This window comes from Podarcis raffonei, chromosome 4 (genome assembly GCF_027172205.1).
Source record: "Podarcis raffonei isolate rPodRaf1 chromosome 4, rPodRaf1.pri, whole genome shotgun sequence".
NCBI classification, from domain to species: Eukaryota; Metazoa; Chordata; class Lepidosauria; order Squamata; family Lacertidae; genus Podarcis; species Podarcis raffonei.
In genome coordinates, this window is record NC_070605.1 from 30,699,886 (window position 1) to 30,719,430 (window position 19,545).

The following is a 19,545-nucleotide window of genomic DNA, read 5'->3' on the forward strand; positions in this document are numbered from 1 at the left end:
AGCAGGGACCGAGCAATGGGAGCTAACTCCGTCACGGGGATTCGAACCCCCGACCTTCTCATCAGCAAGTCCTAGGCTCTGTGGTTTAACCCACAGCGCCACCCGGGAACCTCTAGCACTGCCCTAAATCCTGCGTTGCTGCCACAGCTGCTCCCTTCAGGAGGGGCACCCATGGCAGCTGCCCTTGGATTCTGGCTTCCTGAGGCGGCTGCTCTAGTCTGCCTCATGGCCGGGACGGCTCTGCTTGTTCTCAGCACACCAGGTGAATTATGTATCTGCTAAACGGGAAAGTGGGGAGGGGGTCTTTTAAAAAAAATCGTGTCTGGAAGGAAATGGAAAGCAGAGCCTTCGCATCTCACATATCTATGCGGAGGAAGCCTCCACCCCACCAGCTCCAGAAAAATGCGAAGGGAAGCGACTGCGGCCAAAGGTGAAGGAATTCGATGGGGAGTCTTTATTCTAAACAGGGCGAGAGCCGGCTGCTGATTGGGCGGCGGGGGCCTCTCCCCTCCCAGGGGCGGGCCAGAGGCAGCCACGCCCCTCGGGCTCTTGCTAGCCGCTGCTTCGGCGGAGCGCAGTGCTGGCCGGGTGGCTTGTGGAGCGAGGCGGGCGGTGATTCGGTGTTGCTCCGGTTGCCCGGCGCTTCGCAGCCTCGTTCCTCCGGGGAAAGCCAGACGGGATCCCGCCCGCGCAGGTCAGTGAGCCGGCGTCCCCTCCGCGGTCTCCCTTTCTGGATTGCACGCGCGCCCTCCCTAACCCTCCTCGGCTCCAGATTTCCCCCACCTTCTTCTGCTCAGAGAGGCTTTTGAATGGTGTCGTTTAAAGTCCTGCCATCGGAGCAGCCTTCCTGTCCCGGAGATCTCCCGGGACAGCCTGGCATTTCCGCAGCGTCCCTCCGCCGAACGCAAAAGGACGAGGCGATCCTCCCGGATCCGAAACAGATTTGCCTCGGAAAGAAGCCTCGCTAGAACTTGCGTGTTTCTAAGGAACTAGTTGTCCAGGATTGCCGCCGAGCAACCCGGTTCTGGGTCGGTTTGCTTGGAAAGCCTTCCACGTTGCTTACTCCCGAGTAAACATACAAAAGAACGCAGCCTTTAGGTACAGGAACCGGCCTTTTAGTTTGCTTCAAAAAGGGGGACGGGGGGCAGGAGCGAAGGAATTAGTTTCTTTCTCGCTTTTTTTTTAAGGGACGGTTTTCTTGCCTGATGGAACGGTTTGGATCTCTCTAAGTTTTGCAGGGCAACCCTAGGCATGCCTACTCAGAAGTAAGTGCCAGTGAGTTCGGCAGGACTTGCTCTCAAGAAAGCGTGTCTAGGATTGCAGCCTCAGTGACTCCCTTAACTGCCTGCCCCCCAAAACACCCGCCATCCCCATTCATTATTGACCCAGGTTGCAGGAACATCACCTGTCGGTGGAGAACCAACCTGTGCTACAGAGGACCAAAGCTCTTCAATGTTACATACAATTTGTCCTCTGGCTGGTGTCTAGAGGGCAAAGAGTTTCCGGCAGGTATTTTTGTGCCCATTCTGCATCCTCTCCAGATTAGAGAGTTTTGCAAAAATGCACTTCTCTCCCCCTCACACCTGCACACTGTTGCAGACACACACAAAGCGGGTGATAGGAAGAGGGAAATATCTGATTTGCAGAGCGTGAATAGCCTCCTGCAAAACGAATTATCTATCACACTGGAGAAAAAGATTGGGCAGTGCATCTAAATATATCTATTTCGAAATGCAATCTGGAGATTTAGAGGAGGTTCTCTTCCATTCAGATTAACCCAGGGATGGTTTTCCGAAGGTATTTCCGTTGAGGGAGCGGGAGAAGAAGCAATGCTGTCTTTAAATAGTAGAGGGATCTGTTGCTGATCAATTTACAGCAGAATTTAACAGATGCTTACTGGGAGGTAAGGCCCACTGTGATCTGTGTGACCTTATTCTCCAGTAAATGTTTCTAGAATTAAGGACCCTTAAGGGCTGCAGAACAGATGAGTGTGCATAATCTAGTGACTTGCAGCCAGATGTGCGAATTGCCTCCATATTTGAAGAAGTGTGACCTGTGAAGGTTGTCTCGCTCACATGCATGTCACATGCGCTACAACTTGACACTGCAGTCATCAAGTCTTGGACATGGATGTGTGAACTCCTTCTCAGGCTGGCTTCATTGCTAATATTTTATGAGGTGACAGAGAAGGTTTCATATGGATGGAAGCAGAATAGAATATGGAGTTGGGGGAGATAATAACCATTGGCTTTTATTTGCAGTTGTCCTCTAATCATAATAAATGGCTGGATAAGACTTCTGAAGCAGAATATTTGACAGACTTTAAAATAAGGGGTTTTTTAAGCTGTTTGTTTTGCTTCTCACTTGGTCATCCTAAATAAATACATATGGTCAGCATTTGTGTAACTGAGGAAAGTAAGATGTGAAAACATCTTTGGCTACCTGAAGTGGTCGATTTTGTTTTATTTAAATTTTCTCAATTGCTCTTTTGAAAGCCAATGTGATGCTTTGCTTAATATGAAAAGTTTTTTGTGTTCTACTGGCCATTACACTTAGTTTTGCTTTTTCTGAATAATTTAGAGAAAGTCAATTTAGAGATTGGCACCTATCCCTTATTTAAATAACATTGTCAAGCAATATTTACAACTAAATACAGTTTACTCAAAATTATTTATTAGGTTTTCCACACTCTGCCATTAAAAATATTTCTCATTTATGCTCAAATTGCTATTGAGATATATTAGTGTGTACATAGGGCCATGGTGAGTGGGGGGCACTATTTAAATTCTGCAAGTTGTAATGAACTTTGAGAAAGTTTGACTTCAGCCCTAGAGAATGAAATTGTCTCTGCTATTCGCACTGCACTGAAAAAAAAACTATTCTATTTTCTATTGTAGTAAAAATAACTCTGCTTCTCCATTGTAGATTTACTGGATTTATATTTTGGGTCCAAATTGGCCATTTCCTTAAAACCTGCTCAGTTAAAATCCTCCATTCTGGCAAACCTAAGCCAATAATTAATGCGCAGCCTCTGGATTTTACATCTGAAACAAGTTATTCTTGTTTCCAGCCTCAAAATGTAGGCTTGAGAAAGAGCTGGAACTGACAAAAGCAAACTTTTAAAAGTTGATCAAAATACTCTTTCCATTTCAGAAATATAGCCAGTACAGTACCTTAGTCCACTAATAAAGTTGCAAAATTGTTTTCACTATTTAAAAAAATATTGTCCTTCTGCAATTTCAAAACAGCCTTTGGTCTTCTTGACCACTGAGCACTGGAAACTCCAACTTCCCCTGAAAGAAAGAAAGAGAGATCTGCAGGTATTTTTTAAAAGTCTAGCATGTTTGAATGGAATTCCACCCAGAGGCCATGTTTTAGACAGCAGTATGCAGAGAGCACTGATTTAATTTTCTGATGTTCAGTTTTTAACTAATCCCAAGAACAAAGAGAAGAGAATTTGTGAAGCAGATGTCACAGTGCTATTTGCATTTGTGATCATAAGGATTGTGTCCTAGTGATAAAGCAATAAAACTGCCAGCACATTTGCAAAGCTAAGCAGGCCCCGGTATGGTTTCAAATTTGGATGGGGGACCGCATGTTGAGATTCCAGCATTGCAGGTGGTTGGACCTTGATCGAATAGAAATGCCTGCAAAAAAATTAATTAAAAGAAGCACCAGGTGTCCCACACTCTGTCACATAGATGTGTGTTCATGGGCAACAGCCCTTCTCCCATTAGAACTGCAGACCCCCCTACCCAAGAGATTTGGATAAACTACACCGTTGCCCTTGGGGCTCCACATTCTCACTGAGAAGTACCACCATTGGCCCCCACAAAGAGTAGCAATGTAAAACAACAAAGGTGATGGTATCCTTGAATAGATCTGTGGGCAGGTGCCTAGCAAATTTACAGCAAGACACACCCCATCACTCTTCTGAGTTGCAGCGGAACCCAACAGTTCTGCTACAACTCAGCAATAACCAGGCTAGTAGACCTGCCAGAGAACTGGGTAGAGAGATGGAATCAGTGACCTCTGCCCTTTCTTTGTTCTCATAGTGCCTGGTTTGACCATCAGTCAACATCCTTTCCATCTCATGCTCTATCAGCATCTCATGCTCCAGCTGCTCACTCTCGGCCGGGAGCTGCTGGATGAGAGCCATTATGCTCTCGTCCTTCAGCTTGTACTAAAGGCTCGATTGGTTACGTTTCCACTTCTGCAAGCTCTTGCTGAAATGTGGTTGTTGCATGGCACAGATGATGGGAGCCACAGACCAACAACATCTGGAGGACCACAGGATCCCCATTTCTGTTGTACCGTATGCCGAATATGGTTTTTGTATACATCTAAAATAAAAAAAGTAGGGTTGTATCCAGCAAAGTCCATTCTGTTCATGCAGGGACCTCTGCTTGTCCAATGGGACTTCCTTTCTTGAAACTGTTCCTAGAGTTCCCCTTACCCTTTGGAGCAGATTTCAGGTGGCGCAGGAATGTGTAGAGAAAATGATAGGAAGTCCCATTGCACAGGTGAAATTCTTTGTGCTAATGGGACAGCCTTGTCACATTTGCACTGAATGGGTTGTATTCAGCATACAGCACATCTTCAAACAATTTAGGTTATTGGGGGGGGCTGTGATTAGCTGCAGTTCTCTACTGAGGGTATAAGGAGAGAAACATGGGCTACGTCTGTATAATGCCCTGATCTAGTAGCTGCTCGTAGTGAAATTCTGGAAGCATGCTATATCCGACGCTCTTCAACTGGAATAAATTAACAGTTTTATGCCGAGTGATGCTGTTACTTTTTTCCTTTTGCTCCCTCACTTCCTCCCCGACTTTTATTTGCATTCCAGGGCCAGTGTGCTTTTTTCGCTGGAGGATTCTGTAGGCATTGTTGTCTCAGCTGTGATTGAGGACCGCTGCACGGCATGCAATTTTGGGAAGGAATAATCAAATGCTGTGCAGCATGTGAAAAGTGTTTGTTAAAGAAGCTCCTAGGGCAATGGGAGAGGATTGGAACAGAAGTGGAATCATTTATATTTGTCTCATTTGAAGACAATGCCGCACATTCAGCCTCTCCAGGGATTTTGTTTTCACAGACAGAAGTAGGATCGATGGAGAGCACGTGGAGAGGAAGGGATGGTTGTCCTCTGGCATCCGGGATGAAGATTGTGTGTGAGCTTCAAAGCTCACATGCATGTGTACAACTTTCCATCATATGACATCTGGTTTCCGTGATTAAATTTTAATATGTCATCAACTTGGAAGGATGAAAGACAGGGTGTGGCTGGCTTCCGTTACCTTGTTTTGGCACCGAATACCAGTGTGATAAATATAATTATCAATACATTTTGGTATTAATGGTGTACGGTATTCTGCAGTAGTTTTGTTGCATTCGATAGCTTCCTTTATTACATTCTGGCTGATTTCAAGGTTGAGTGGTTCAGAGTTAGAATAAGAAAAAAGCAACATAATAAGAGATTCAAATCCAGCCCTGGAGAATTGTTTATCTACTCAATCAAAGTATGCTTAAAAGATGGGAAATAGAAACATCCAGAGATTCTGCCAGATTTTTGTCTTTGTCACGGAAAGAATCTTTCTGAAAGCAGATCTACTTCTTGCTGTATGTATCCAGAAGGGGCCTTATCTGTGGTGGCTCCCCATTTGTGGAATGCTCTCCCCAAGGAGGTGCAGCTGGCTTCTTCATTATACACCTTTAGGCACCCAGTAAAAATGTTCCTCTTCAACCAGGCCTTTGGCTGATTCACATTCAAAACCCTTTTAAACGTGTTTGTGAGAGGGGGGGATGGTTGGTTTGTTCTTATTTTTTATTATGTACCTTGTGGTTTTTATGTTGTGAACCGCCACTGGATCTGCAGATGAAGGGCAGTATACAAATTTAATAAATAATAATAAATAAATCAACAAATAAATTGTTTTATGTGTGTGTGTCTAGAAGACCATATTACTATTACAGTTAATGTATTAATCACATTCTAAACCAGTGTTTAAGCACAAATACAGTGGTACCTCAGGTTAAGTACTTAATTCGTTCCGGAGGTCCGTACTTAACCTGAAACTTTTCTTAACCTGAAGCACCACTTTAGCTAATGGGGCCTCCTGCTGCCGCCGCACCGCCAGAGCACGATTTCTGTTCTCATCCTGAAGCAAATTTCTTAACCTTAAGCACTTTTTCTGGGTTAGCAGAGTCTGTAACCGGAAGCGTAAGTAACATGAAGCATATGTAACCTGAGGTATCACTGTACATTTAAAGCAAGATTTGAAGTGGATATTTGTGGGGCCTGTCAAAACAAAATTATCTTCAACTGTTTCTGAAAAATGCAGGTAGTGAGTGCCTGCTGTATGTATCTCGACAGGAATGTTATTCCACAGAAGAAGGGCAGAAACACTAAAAGCCCTGCTCTGAGTTGCTGGAGGCTTCTGAGATCTTTGGAACTTGCAAGAGTAGCTCTCCCACAGAGCTCAGGCATCTACTGGGCATATATGGGATAAGGTGACCTCTAAAGTAACCTGGTTCCGAGCTGTACAGGACTTAAATGTTAGTAGCAACACCTTGAACTTCGTCCAGTAGCAAATTGGAAGCCGATTCAAATCATGCAAGCAAAGTGTTATGTGCTGGCAATAGTTTTCCCCACAAGCAACCAATCTGCCTTGTTCGGTACTGGCCACAGCCTCCAGATCAACTCCGAGAGTAGCCCCACAGATAGTGCATTGCAGTGACACAGCTGTGAGGTTACCGATACATGAGCAACTGTGGTCTAGCTGTCCCAATCCAAGAATGGCTGTAGGTGACATTCCACCCATGATAGAGGAAACTGCTATGAGTCAAAGGTCTGCCTTGCTCTGCAGGTCATTCCATATAATATCATGGCAAAATAAAACGGTTTGGCCATCTGCCAATCATATCACCAAAACAGGGAGAGACCTAAGGTTGGGCCCCCAAGGAACTTGCAGGTTTGCCGCAATTAGCCAAGGGACAAGCAAAACCTTCCACTTCTGCTCTATAATAAATCTAGCACAACTGGTTAATTTGTCAGATGTCTACTGAATCTCTTGATTTTCACTGCAGGGTCTCTCCCAAATTCCCAAACTCAGTCGCTGAAGATATCATGCCTAGTTTTAATTAGCTGGCACTTGATGTAAACATTTTATTCATGCCTGAGAAAGTTGTTCTGACTTTGTGGTTAGATTTGCGCCATTAGTTGCACCAAACCTCAAAAGTGAATCGTTTGGCAAGAGTGTGGCTGCTGTGGCTGTAGTTCAGACACCTTCCTGTTCAGCCAGGGCCATCTGGCACTCTTTGTGCGCATAGAGAGTGCACAGATTTCCAGCAACATTAGACTGTCTGCTCCCGGTTATAGTACCCCAGCAATTTAAGAAAGAAACTGTAAGCTAGTGTGTAAAGCCGGCCTACCCAGATTGTGAGCCACCAAGCCAAACAGCTTTACATCCATGAATTGTGATTTTGCTGTGTATTGATAGGGTTTTTTGTTGCTCCAGTTTGCTGCTCTTTTATTGGGTCTGTTCTGCGGTTATTGTATGGCTTTATCTGCAAAACATTCTTCTGATTTTATGTTCTGCATGTTCTGCTCTTCAAACTTTGTAACTTTATTGGAGAATACTTAGGCAGCGAGTGCCTAATAAATGGAATTAATATAATTAATTGCCTTCCGCCGCCACTGTGTGGCTGAGGGCCAAACAAGATAAGACACCATTCGTGCAATTAGCATGAATGATTGCATTGTGTGGCTGGCTGTTAAAAAACCATCAAAGTCTAGATCAGAAACGGGAGGGAGTAGTAGTCTTAAATCTTTTGCCTTCTGTAGGGGTCCTAATCTCTCTCTGCCCCCTATGCTTCTTTGCACTGGAAGACAAGTTCCACTAGCATAAATAGGATACTTTCTCCCAATGCAAATACAGTCGTACCTCAGAAGTTGAACGGAATCTGTTCCAGAAGTCCGTTTGACTTCCAAAATGTTTGGAAACCAAGGCACGGCTCTCAACTGGCTGCAGGAGCCACGGAAGTCTGGTCGGACGTTCGGGTTCCAAAGAACATTCGCAAACCAGAACACTAATTTCCAGGTTTGCGGCATTCGGGAGCCAAAATGTTTCGACTCACAAGGCGTTCGTGACCCAAGGTACAACTGAAGCAGGTGTGGGGAGTGGTCTGGATCAGAGCAGAAGAAAAGAGTTTAAAGTGCACACCACCAGTGTCCTGGTGTATACTAGACTCCCCATGCCTGCTTTTAATTTTTTCTTTAAGCCGTTAGCACAATTACTAAATGCAATGGTCTTGCCATATTTTGCCTCAGCTTCTCAACTTAAACCAAGTCTGGCAGGTTATGGAGCACAGTTTCAAAAAACAGCTAAGGAGTTGTCCTGCTAAAAAGTCACATTGGATTTGGTTCTTGGAACTAAGCCATCTGAGTTGTTGCATTAGCAGCTAGCAAGCCCCAACTGAGCAGCTTTATAACCATCCTTATTGCCCTAGTCCTTCCTCAAGGGAGAGAAACTTTGAGCTGCCAGGTGTCCACTGACCCTTCTGGTCTGGGCCTTGACCTGAAACCAATGCCACCTCTTTTACTGAGGATGACATGGGAAGCCTTTAAAGCTGATTGATGGGACCACTGGGGATGAACTGGGGTCCCCAAATCTGTAGGGGTGATAATGGGGTCTTCCTCATCTGAGGTCTCAATTCTTGTGCACTGTAGCACATCCGTTGCATGAAAAACTTGTCTGGAATGGTCCCAAATTGTTGTTGTTTCATTAGCCACAAGAATTATGCCTTTATCTGAGTTGGACCATTGGACCATTCAGCTCAGTGCTATCTACCCTACCTGGGTGATATTGAGCTAGACGCACTGAAATTAATGAAACATAACTTAGGTCCAGTAATTTCCATAGGTCAAGCAAGTTTTGCTCAGAATAGAATACCATCTACTGGGTATTGAACCTAGGGCATTCTTCACAGAAAGCTCATGCTCCATCATTGAGCTACAGCTCTTCCACTAAAGGATTTTGTTTTAAAAATATCTGTCTCATCATTTATCATTGCTGATCTTAGGGCAGTTTATATCATAAAAAAGACTAGAGCAATTAAATTTAATTAAAAATTCAAAGGATAAAGATTGTGTAGACTTGTCTCACATAAAAGCCTGGGGGAACATATACATTTTAAGTTGGCACCACAATGAATAAACTGTTGATGCTGACTTTTATCTCCAAAGAGAGGGTATTCCACAAATGGAGGGACACCACTAAGAAGGCCCGTTTGTGCATTCCTGCTAACCATACCGTTTCTGGTAGCAGAACATTTAGAAAGACCCCTTCTGAAGATCTTAATACCCAACAAGTTGATGTCAGGATGGTGCTCCTTCAAGGCTGTGGGTCCCAAGTTCTTTGCTTCTCTGCCTTTGGTCTAATCTGTCAAGCCCCAGAACTGCAAATGAAGCCTCTGCAGCTGCATTTTCATGGAGGTTGGCAGAATAAAATAGAGTAATAGAATCAAGATTTACACAGAGAAGAACCACAGGCAATAAAAATGTAAGGGAATTTATAACACTGTGCAACCAAGGTTATCTGAAAGAACACTCAATTTACTGCAGTATGTAGAGCTGAAATTGATGTGATCCTATCAGTAGCTTACATCAGAACTCTTCTGAGACTGACTCTTAAATGCCGTTCGCCCTCTCCAGTTCTGCTAAGAATGGACTCATCTGCATTGTTTTGAAGCCATTTGCTCCACTCTTCTTTAATAAATAGACAGGTGTTCAGGGAATGATTTTAATGATTTACTATAAAGTGGATATATAATGAGCTGTGAAGATTTTTACTCAAAAGACAAAAGAGGAGACAAATTAAAAAAGAAGGAAAGTAGGAATTGGATACCGTAGCAGGGCCATTCCCATGCCAAATGGCTCCCCAAGTGAGGAGCATCTTTGGTGAACATGCATGCACACACATCTTCCATCTGTTCAACTCTCATATCCCTTGTTTTTGTTATATCGCCATGCATGATTTATCCCGTTAATACAGTACACAATTAATTTGCTTCCAAGGATCTGATCACAGTCATATTGCCATTTGTTGATTGGACACTGGTGTTGTACATATTTTTTTTAATCAATGCAAGCCGCACAGATCATTGTACCAATTGTATGACTATTTATACTATTTGTTTCAGCAGTTGAGTGGATAATTACAAAGCCAGTAACAGGCCTGGGGTCTAGCTTGCTTGGAGGCAAGATAACAATCACATGAGCCAAAGGTAGGAGGCACTCTAATGACCTTGCTGGAGTCAACAGCGCCAACCAGAGGCCTGTGGGAAACCAGCAAGCGGGCCCCAAACATAAGAGAACTCCTCTGCCTTGTGGTTTTCACCAACTGGTATTCAAAAACATTGTTGTCGCTGGTTCTGGAGACAGAACATAGCCATCATAAAGGTAAAGGTACCCCTGACCGTTAGGTCCAGTCGCAGACGACTCTGAGGTTGCGCTATAGGCCGAGGGAGCTGGCGTTAGTCCATAGACAGCTTCCGGGTCATGTGGCCAACATGACTAAGCTGCTTCTGGCGAACCAGAGCAGTGCATGGAAACGCCATTTACCTTCCCGCTGGAGTGGTACCTATTTATCTACTTGCACTTGACGTGCTTTCGAACTGCTAGATTGGCAGGAGAAGGGACCGAACAATGGGAGCTCACCCCGTCGCGGAGATTCGAACTGCCAACCTTCCAATTGGCAAGCCCTAGGCTCAGTGGTTTAGACCACAGTGCCACCCACATCCCTATAACCATCATAGCTAGTAGCTATTAGTAGACTTCTCCATCACTGCTTCTTGTGGGAGCAAGTTCCATAGTGTGGGAAAAATGACTTTCTTTTATCCGTCCTGAATCTTTTCACATACAGCTTTATTGGAGGTCAATGACTTCTAGAGTTGCGGCTCGTCACATGGGGCAGTGGTCAGCAGTTTCTGACAGCACATAAGCTGGCTTTCATATCCAAACCAACTCACAATCCCTTGCTTTAATGAGATGCAGATTCAAATATATAGTCCGACACACAGTCTAAGGCAATTCATTGTGCAATGTGCAGCTAGACCTGGATTTGGGCATTTACGTTCATTAAAACCATGCTATTAAGCTTAGGATAATATGTCTACCATACAAATGAGAAATTTGATGCCATTGCTTCCTTTTCTGCAAACCTAGGCATTTATAAGGCACATAGACAAGGCGACAGAGAAATGAAATCACGGTCTACAAATTGGGTATAAATTATTTACCGTAGCTGAAGTTTTAAAGATGTCTGAAGCTATTTATAGTATTGTCAAGACCCTTACCTTTAGATTACTATTGCAATATAGTGGTTATTTTATGCACACTCTTGCAGACACCTTGTGGCAAATTCTTTCGCTCTCTTAGAAATTGTCTGCTGAGCCATCTTTTAATCAGAAGAGAAATGGTGCTTGGAGAGACTTGTTTGCATGTCTTGAAGATCATTCATCTCTTCTGGGTTTTCCCACAGACAGAAGAGCTGCTGGCATCTTGAAGAAGAAGCTTCTTAATTAGGTCAGAGCAGTGGCAGCTAACCTGTGGCCCTCTGGCTCCTTCTGAGCTCCAGCTCCCATGAGCCACAGCCAGCATGACCCGTAGTCTGGAATGGCAGGAGTTCTGGTCCAAGAACAGCTGGAGGGCCAAAAGTTAGCCGCCCCTGTGTTAGAGGAACCAACAAGAAATAAAGAGTGATAAATGAGAATATCAAAGTAGAGTATTATCGGTAGCAATGTTGGCACATATTTATGGAATCACCAGATTGTTTTAACCTCATTTCATTTTATCCCACCCTCCATGTTTTTCAGGGTCAGTTTCTGAGGCTCCAAAATTGGAGTGGATTCCAAACAGACTTCTGCTAGCACAATGGGGCTTCGTCTCCTCCTCCACCCCCTTGCAGTTCCACATATGCCCCCAAAATATGCTTCAGAAAGACCCCGGTAAAAATCCCACTGTGCAATCAGAAGTTCTTTCCACTCACACATGGACAGTGTTGGATACAATGATATAGTTATGGAAGACCTAACCACACAAAAAACCTAAACTTGTGCAAAACAGTTCTGAGTTCGGCAAAAGGCTAGTTGATGGGTTGGTTTCAAGAGATACCAAAGTCTGTAATGCCCAGATTTCTGTACTTGGGAGATTACTAGCAGCACTTAAGTAGAAAGTATACATTTAATATCTTACATGCCAAGCTTTCTGTTACCACTTGCCTCTAAGAAGAATCAAAACATGAAGCTGAAGTTATTCGCTTGCTCAACATTCTAGCATTGCATCAAATAAGAAATGGACTTTTAAATACTATAGTCTAATTTTTCCTCTCCCCCTTTTCTTTCTTACAGCAACAAAGGATAACACCATCCAGATTTATTCTGACCTAAGAAGTGAAGGATAACAGCCATCACTGGGTAGCTCAATATGCCAGCTTTCTTCTGGAAGGTTGCCTTTGAATGTTAGGTCTCCTCCATTTATTTTACAACACGCACAAATAAAATGTCGGAACTCCACCCTACCTCTGGATTAATAACAAATATGGAAAATGGGACTTTTCTGGAGCTGTATCCCACCTCTCTCTCGACCTCCATGGATTCATCTTCTGGACACATGTCTAACGTCTATGTCTATGTTTCAATATTCCTCAGCCTCTTGGCATTTCTTCTTTTGCTATTAATCATTGCACTTCAGAGGCTGAAGAACATAATCTCTTCCAGTTCTTCCTACCCAGAATACACCAGCGATGCTGGGAGTTCCTTCACTAACCTAGAAGTCTGTAGTATTTCTTCCCAGCGGTCTGCTTTTTCAAATCTTTCCTCCTGAAAAGGAATGAAAGAGAATGCATTGGGGGATGGAACAACTTTGTCTAACTCTTGGGGGGAAGTTATGCATGCAGTATTTTCTTTGGAGGACTAATAGTCATAAAAGAGGTGACTTTTAATTTTCACTTTGGTTTTTCTTTCCCTTTTTAGTCTGCATTTCCCCTCTTTATTAATGACATTTTTCATCTCTGAGCAGTGAAATTGATGAAGGTCTCCTGCCTGATCATGGCCTCCTGCCTGTATTACTGTTGTAGCGTTTCCCCAACCCATTTAAACTGGGTCTTCAAACTTAACAATGGGAAGATTCTGCTTCCTGGGCTTTGTCACCTATGGTTTTATCAACTCAAAGCTTCAGGATTTTAACTTCCTCAGAAACACCATGATATCATACAGGATATCTCACCACTGAAAGAATCTGTTGTGCCGTAGTTCTAGAATTTAGAGCAACTTTAAGACAACAAAGCTTAATTTAAGTTAACAATTTAATTCAAAAATTTGTCGCTGAGGTCTCTTGTATGTTTTCCTGTATACAGTCGCCATGTTGTCTGATGTGCTTGTTTTATTTTAGCCAAATGATTATAATAAATATGTGGGCTCATTCCATTTCACACTAAAACCGCATTTGGTAGACTTGCAGATTTGCATGAGGACTTTTAATTGGAAGAATTGGGCTGTGTCCAAAGTAGATCTAAGTAAGAACTGTGTGAGCGGGAACCAGACAGTGGCAATTTCCGCTCTCAGGTTGCTTAAATGGAGTACGCCATGCCCCCTGGCCAACCAGATTGGTCGGCCTAGGGTGTGACGTGCCAGGGACTCCCTATGATGCGGGGGCTAGCCATACCCCCACACAAGGGGCGGGTTTGCGTCCGGCCCGCAACTCCATTTCCCCGGGGAAGGGAAATGGCTTTATCAGCACAAGGATTTCCACTTGTGCTATGGGAGTCGCCCACTTCACCTCACCCATACACCCCCTAAATCTGTTCTGGGGGATCTCCCAAGCCTCCAGCGCAGATTTTGGTAGGGTGCAGGGCACAGACAGAGGGACCAAGCTGTGCTTTGAAGGCCTCGGTGAGCTCAACACCTTTGAGGTCATTGGTTCCATTGTTCAACTGCTGTTATCATTAAAAAGTGTCTTCAAATGCCCAGTCCAAATCTACTCTCTTTTAACTTAAGCCTGTTAGCTCTAACCTTGCTATGTGGCAGCCCTTCAGAGAAATAAAAAGTGTTCTCATGTCTCCGTTCCTTTAAATGTTCCTCATTGGACTTGTTTTCCATATCTCTGACCATCTTCATTACCTTTCTCTGAACTTCTTTCCAGTTTGTCTGTGTGCTTCTCAAAGTGTGGTGCCCAAAAGTGGACACAGTGTTCCAGCTGAAGATGGCCTAGCACAGAATAAAGTGGAACTATTACTTACTGTGACAAACTATTCTAAGAGTTCCCTGGGGAGACGAGTTGATTGTTAAGGCACTTTGGAAACTGGGAGAAGAACAGGGGTCTCCTAACAATTCTCAGAACCCTTAACAAGCTACAGCTTCCAGAATCCTTTGGGGGAAGCCACAACTGCTTAAAGCACTATAGTGTGACTGTGGCTTCTAGTAACCTAAGATGTAATTCATCTGATACTGAAGACTTGGACTCATTTAAAATAGGTATTTCCTTATCTACTGCCTCCAAGCAGCCTTCCCCTTTCCCACAAACCCCCAGATTGGCACTGCTGCTAAAATCATTTGAACTAAGATGCTGTTCTTAACCAGGTTGGTCAAGGTCTCTCTTCTGTTGCTGAGGATAGCCTGAAGATTATGTTGCCCAAATGTGGAACTGTTTAAATGAGATTGGCTTATTCCATTAGAACTCTACTATTTGTCCTCTAAAGTCAGAGTGGGGAACTTGTGAGCCATCTGACTCCCAACAGCTCCAGCCAACATGGCCAATGATCAACAATGGTGGGTATTGAAGTCCTGCAAAAATGTGTGAGCGGGGTGGCAACTGTTCTTCACCTTGCCCTAGATCATGGTGGAATTGGCTGGTGTTAGAGACAAGGGAAACTTGTCCTGACAGCCTCAGCATCCCCACCAGCAGTAGGAAAGTCCAAATTTGGGGTTTGCGTTCTTGCACATCTTTCTTATACCCTGTAATAATAAGTAAACATGTTGACGAAATTTGCTACTTCTGTTGACTTGTTATGAACTGAAAATACTTTTCTAACAACAACAACAAAAGATTAAGGATTATTTCAGATAAAAAAGATGCTGGATAGAAATAAGAAGAAAAGGCAACGGGCAGTGCCTGGAGATATGGATCAAACCCATCAAACTCTTTCTTGCTGTGAGACAGAATCATGAGTAGCTGCTGCAATTAAAAGATTGTAGCTTTCTGCCCACTGTCTCATATTTTTCAATCATCTTTGTGTACAGTGGTGGCTTCAGGAAACACCATCGTTCCATATACATGTTAAATAGCATTAGGGAGAGGACAGTATCCAGTGGAACCCTGTAGCACAAATGCCAAGGGGCTGAGGAGCACTCATCTTGTGTTACTCTCTGAACATGGCCCTGCAGGTAAGAATGGAACCAGCCTAATACATTGCCTCCAGTACTCATCCCATGGAGCCAGTCTAGGATGATACCATGGTATCAAAAGCAACAGCAATCAAGCAGAAGTAGCAGGTTACACTTCTCCTGTGTCTCTCACAATAAAGGTCACCCATCAGGATGAACAAGGCTGATTCAATTCCAAAACTGAATTCTAAATTCAGATTGTAGTTTATCCATGCCATCCAGGAATACCTCCCATTGCACATATTCTCAAAAGTGCCACTGATGGCAACAACACGGTGTCCTAGAGTACACCCTAGTCCAAAATCATTGCACCATTCACAAGACCACTACATATGAATAAACATTCATGTTTCCCTGCCACCGTTTCAGCTGTGTGGGCTGAGACTGATACCCACCCAAGATAACTTCACAGAAGGGAGATACTAATGATGTGTAAGCTTCAGTGAGGGTTCAAGGATTCGGCTTTCTGTGTATATCCATGTGTCAGTAAACACTGCTGTTCATAGAACAGCAAATGGAGATGGAGCCAGGGACAGGAAGAGCCAACCTATGCCCCCATTTTCCTCTGTGGTGTATTCTCCACTGTGGTGCAGTGGTTAAGAGCGGTAGTCTCATGATCTGGTGAACCGGGTTCGCGACTCCGCTCCTCCACATGCAGCTGCTGGGTGACCTTGGGCTAGTCACACTTCTCACTCACCTCACAGAGTGTTTGTTGTGGAGGAGGAAGGGAAAGGAGAATGTTAGCCGCTTTGAGACTCCTTCGGGTAGTGATAAAGTGGAATATCAAATCCAAACTCCTCCTCCTCTTCCCATTGAGTTCTACAAGGACAACACGGAGGGCTCATCCACACTTAACCTCTGCTCCACATTGCTAGGGACAGGTCAGGGCTTTCCAGGCCAGTGACTGAGCGGTGTTTTCTGCTGAATTGGAGCAAATGGCAATCAGGTTTTGTGCAGAGTGCCATTTGCTCTGATTCACAGGTAAAATGCAGGTTTTCCTGGGCAAAGCCTGGGAAAGGAAAAATAAGCCTGCTCAGACACAGACCTGGAAAGTCCAGACTTGTGCCTGGAAAGCATAGAGCAAGGGTAAGTGTGGATAAGCCCTGAGACTAAAGAGTAGGAAGCCAACAGGCAGTCCCCACCCCACCCCCACCCCCTGGACTTCTTGTACGTAAGTAAAAAGACAGGCTGGTAGGGGCTGGCCCTATTTGTCCCAGTGGATCAGCTGCCACTGCTTACTTTCCAATGCAACGAAAGCGAAATCCTAAGCGTAGCCGCAGATAGACATGAGCACGTCTCACACAGACTGGAATTTCACTGCTTGCAACCTTTTCAGCACTTCTCACTCAAGCACCAGATGGTTATAAAACTAGGTCCCTAGATCCATGCCCCTTCCTGTTGGTTCTGGGACACTTGGCAAAGGTGACCCTCTTCCTGGCAGGTGTTTGCGGTGGCCTGACTGTCACCTTCTGACTGCACACTGCTGCTTGCTGCTTTGTCATCGTGCTCCCCATGTGCTGTTCTTGTGTTTAACAATTACGTTCTTGCTTGTTTCAAAATCCCGTAAGACTGGTTGTGCATGAAAGCACCCAGAGCAAATGTATTCAGGGGAGGCCACATGGCGAATATTCTACCAGGACCTCCAGACTTTGAGTAGAAGGTAAACAGAATGCGAACATTTTCATTTCTGTTACAAACACCATGATTTCCCACATGCATCGCTTCTCATTGATATTCAGCAGAACTGAGATATCACTCAGCTGTACAAAGCCAAACGAGGCTGCGTCAAGAAACCAAATACTTCTGTTACTGAAATATGGCAGTGCTCCCTGCTGTGAAAAGCTGCTGAGAGGTTGGAGTTGCAGAACTGGCTGCAACACCCGACCGACAGGGACTTGGCCTTCCAGAAAGTGGCTTCCTTGGGGCCCAACCCACTGTGCTGCCATTTCCAACCATCAAAGGAAATGAAAGCCGTGTGTGTGTGGCTGCAACTGTGGTACTTCATTTTGGGGAGCCGGGAAGTAAACTGCAGTTTGAACAGGAGGAAGCATAAGCACAGCAGGTCTGGCTTACCACATTGGGAAATAATTGAAATAATCCACAATCTGATTTTTTTAAAAAAAGGTAAAATCCTTTGGTCCAGAGTCTAAAGTTACCTAAATGCAAACATACCTCTGTTTGTGAAAGGAATGCAAGGAGGGGCCCTGAGACTGAGTGCTACAGTCGAACCGATTCATAAAATTCAGTCCACGGTAATATCTGGCACGTTAATACTTAAGCAATCTACAGCCATGAGGCACTGCACCAGTTTCCCTGCCATCTGCTGAGAACAGAGCTAACAAAAAACATGTCAGTGGTTTCTGTAAAAATATCTACTTCTGTAATCTGATGGTAAAGTTCTGTATAATTCCAATCTTGAGACTAAACTCCTGGAATAAGTGCTAAGCAATCACTTCAGATGCAATTTTTGCTTAGCTGAAGCTAAAGCCCATGAATTTTAATAGAGAGCATACAAAAAAAGGATAAATATAAAGATGTGGAGGCCCCTCCCCCCTGGCATTGTCATTTCCCTGTCCTAGAATGAAGTCATCTTGGTGTGAACAACTGCAAAGTGATCTGGAATAAGCTTTGTAGTTTAAGTGAATGCTTAGAGGTGATGGGCATTATATTGCATAAGCAGTATAGTAATGGCATATATGCTCCTTTTATTAAACCTGTGTTTTTATCCAGTAGTGACGTAGGGACCACAATGAGTGCACTGAGGTTTTATTATTTGTTTTTAGATCTAGGCTTTGCCTTATTCTAGCAGTGCGATCAGCTAATGTTTAGATTGTGGAATGAATAGTCTTGCAGGGAATATGCAATATGCATTACTTCACTTTCTCTGAAATGTGGTAAGTCAGTCCTGATGTATGCATGAGTGTTTTTAAAATGCCACACATCCCTGACTCACTCAGGTCCATGGTGTAGCAGTGTTTGTACTGCAGACTTCAGAAAGCACAGCCGTCTGTCTGTCTGTCTGTCTGTCTGTCTGTCTGTGGTGAGAGGAGGAATCGGGGATCAGAAAAGTGCTTGAAAAGGGGGAGCTGTGAAGGTGCAGCATGACCTGACTGACAGCCATCAGATCATGACTTCTCAGACAGCGGAAATTGTCCTGTAACTTCAAGAATCTCCAGAATGCGGCAGCTAGACTGGTGACTGGGAGCGGCCGAGACCACATAACACCGGTCTTGAAAGATCTACATTGGCTCCCAGTACGTTTCCAAGCACAATTCAAAGTGTTGGTGCTGACCTTTAAAGCCCTAAATGGCCTCGGTCCAGTATGTCTGAAGGAGCATCTCCACCCCAATCGTTCTACCCAGACACTGAGGCCCAGTGCCGAGGGCCTTCTGGCGGTTCCCTCAGTGCGAGAAGCCAAGTTACAGGGAACCAGGCAGAGGGCCTTCTCGGTAGTGGCACCCACCCTGTGGAACACCCTCCCACCAGATCTCAAAGAGAACAACAACTACCAGACTTTTAGAAGACATCTGAAGGCAGCCCTGTTTAGGGAAGCTTTTAAATCTGATGCATTACTGTATTTTAATATTTTGTTGGAAGCAACCCAGAGTGGTAGTAGTAGTAGTAGTAGTAGTAGTAGTAGTAGTAGTAGTTGTTGTTGTTGTTGTTGTTGTTGTTGTTTGTTTGTTTGTTTGTTTGTTTGTTATTCAACTGCTCCAAGCTATCCTTTCTCTGGCAGGGGAGTCAATTTCTAAGAAGAGTCTGCTGGATCATGCCAATGGCCCATCTAGTCCAGCAACTTGTTCTCCCAGTGCCCAAGCAGATACCTGTGGGAAACCAGCAAGCAGGATTCAAGCACAAGAGTACTCTCCCCTCTTGTGGTTTCCAGCAATTCCTGAATGACAAAGTGGTCATGTGTCCTACTTTACAGCAGACAATCCTCTATTTGGAGCATTGTCAGAGGGCAGTCCCCTATTCGAAGGGCTGTCTGGTCCAAGTCCAGCTTAAAGATAGAGAAACATAACAGTGGTCTTTAAATTGGCCATTAACAGTGCCCCACCTGGACAGCAGACAGGTTCCCCACTGCAGGGAGATGAATTATAGTTCTGT

General features: G+C 44.3%; 1 protein-coding gene across 3 annotated transcripts; it reads left to right on the forward strand.

The window, feature by feature from the left end:
• Window positions 1-546: 546 nt before the first annotated feature.
• Window positions 547-13,272, forward strand: SERTM1 (serine rich and transmembrane domain containing 1). 3 transcript variants are annotated; one of them, XM_053386070.1, is made up of 3 exons: window positions 547-694; window positions 11,872-12,003; window positions 12,406-13,272. In XM_053386070.1, exon 3 carries the CDS (start codon window positions 12,557-12,559, stop codon window positions 12,878-12,880), a length of 324 nt encoding a protein of 107 aa, XP_053242045.1. In that variant the 5' UTR covers window positions 547-694; window positions 11,872-12,003; window positions 12,406-12,556; the 3' UTR covers window positions 12,881-13,272. The 3 variants fall into 3 exon arrangements, with proteins under 3 accessions (XP_053242045.1, XP_053242044.1, XP_053242046.1); XM_053386069.1 differs by lacking the exon at window positions 11,872-12,003; XM_053386071.1 differs by lacking the exons at window positions 547-694; window positions 11,872-12,003 and adding an exon at window positions 969-1,098.
• Window positions 13,273-19,545: the final 6,273 nt, after the last annotated feature.

Excerpts from the sequence above, each read along its gene's own strand:
- SERTM1 (XM_053386070.1), top strand. The coding sequence starts at position 12,557 with ATGTCGGAACTCCACCCTACCTCTGGATTAATAACAAATATGGAAAAT.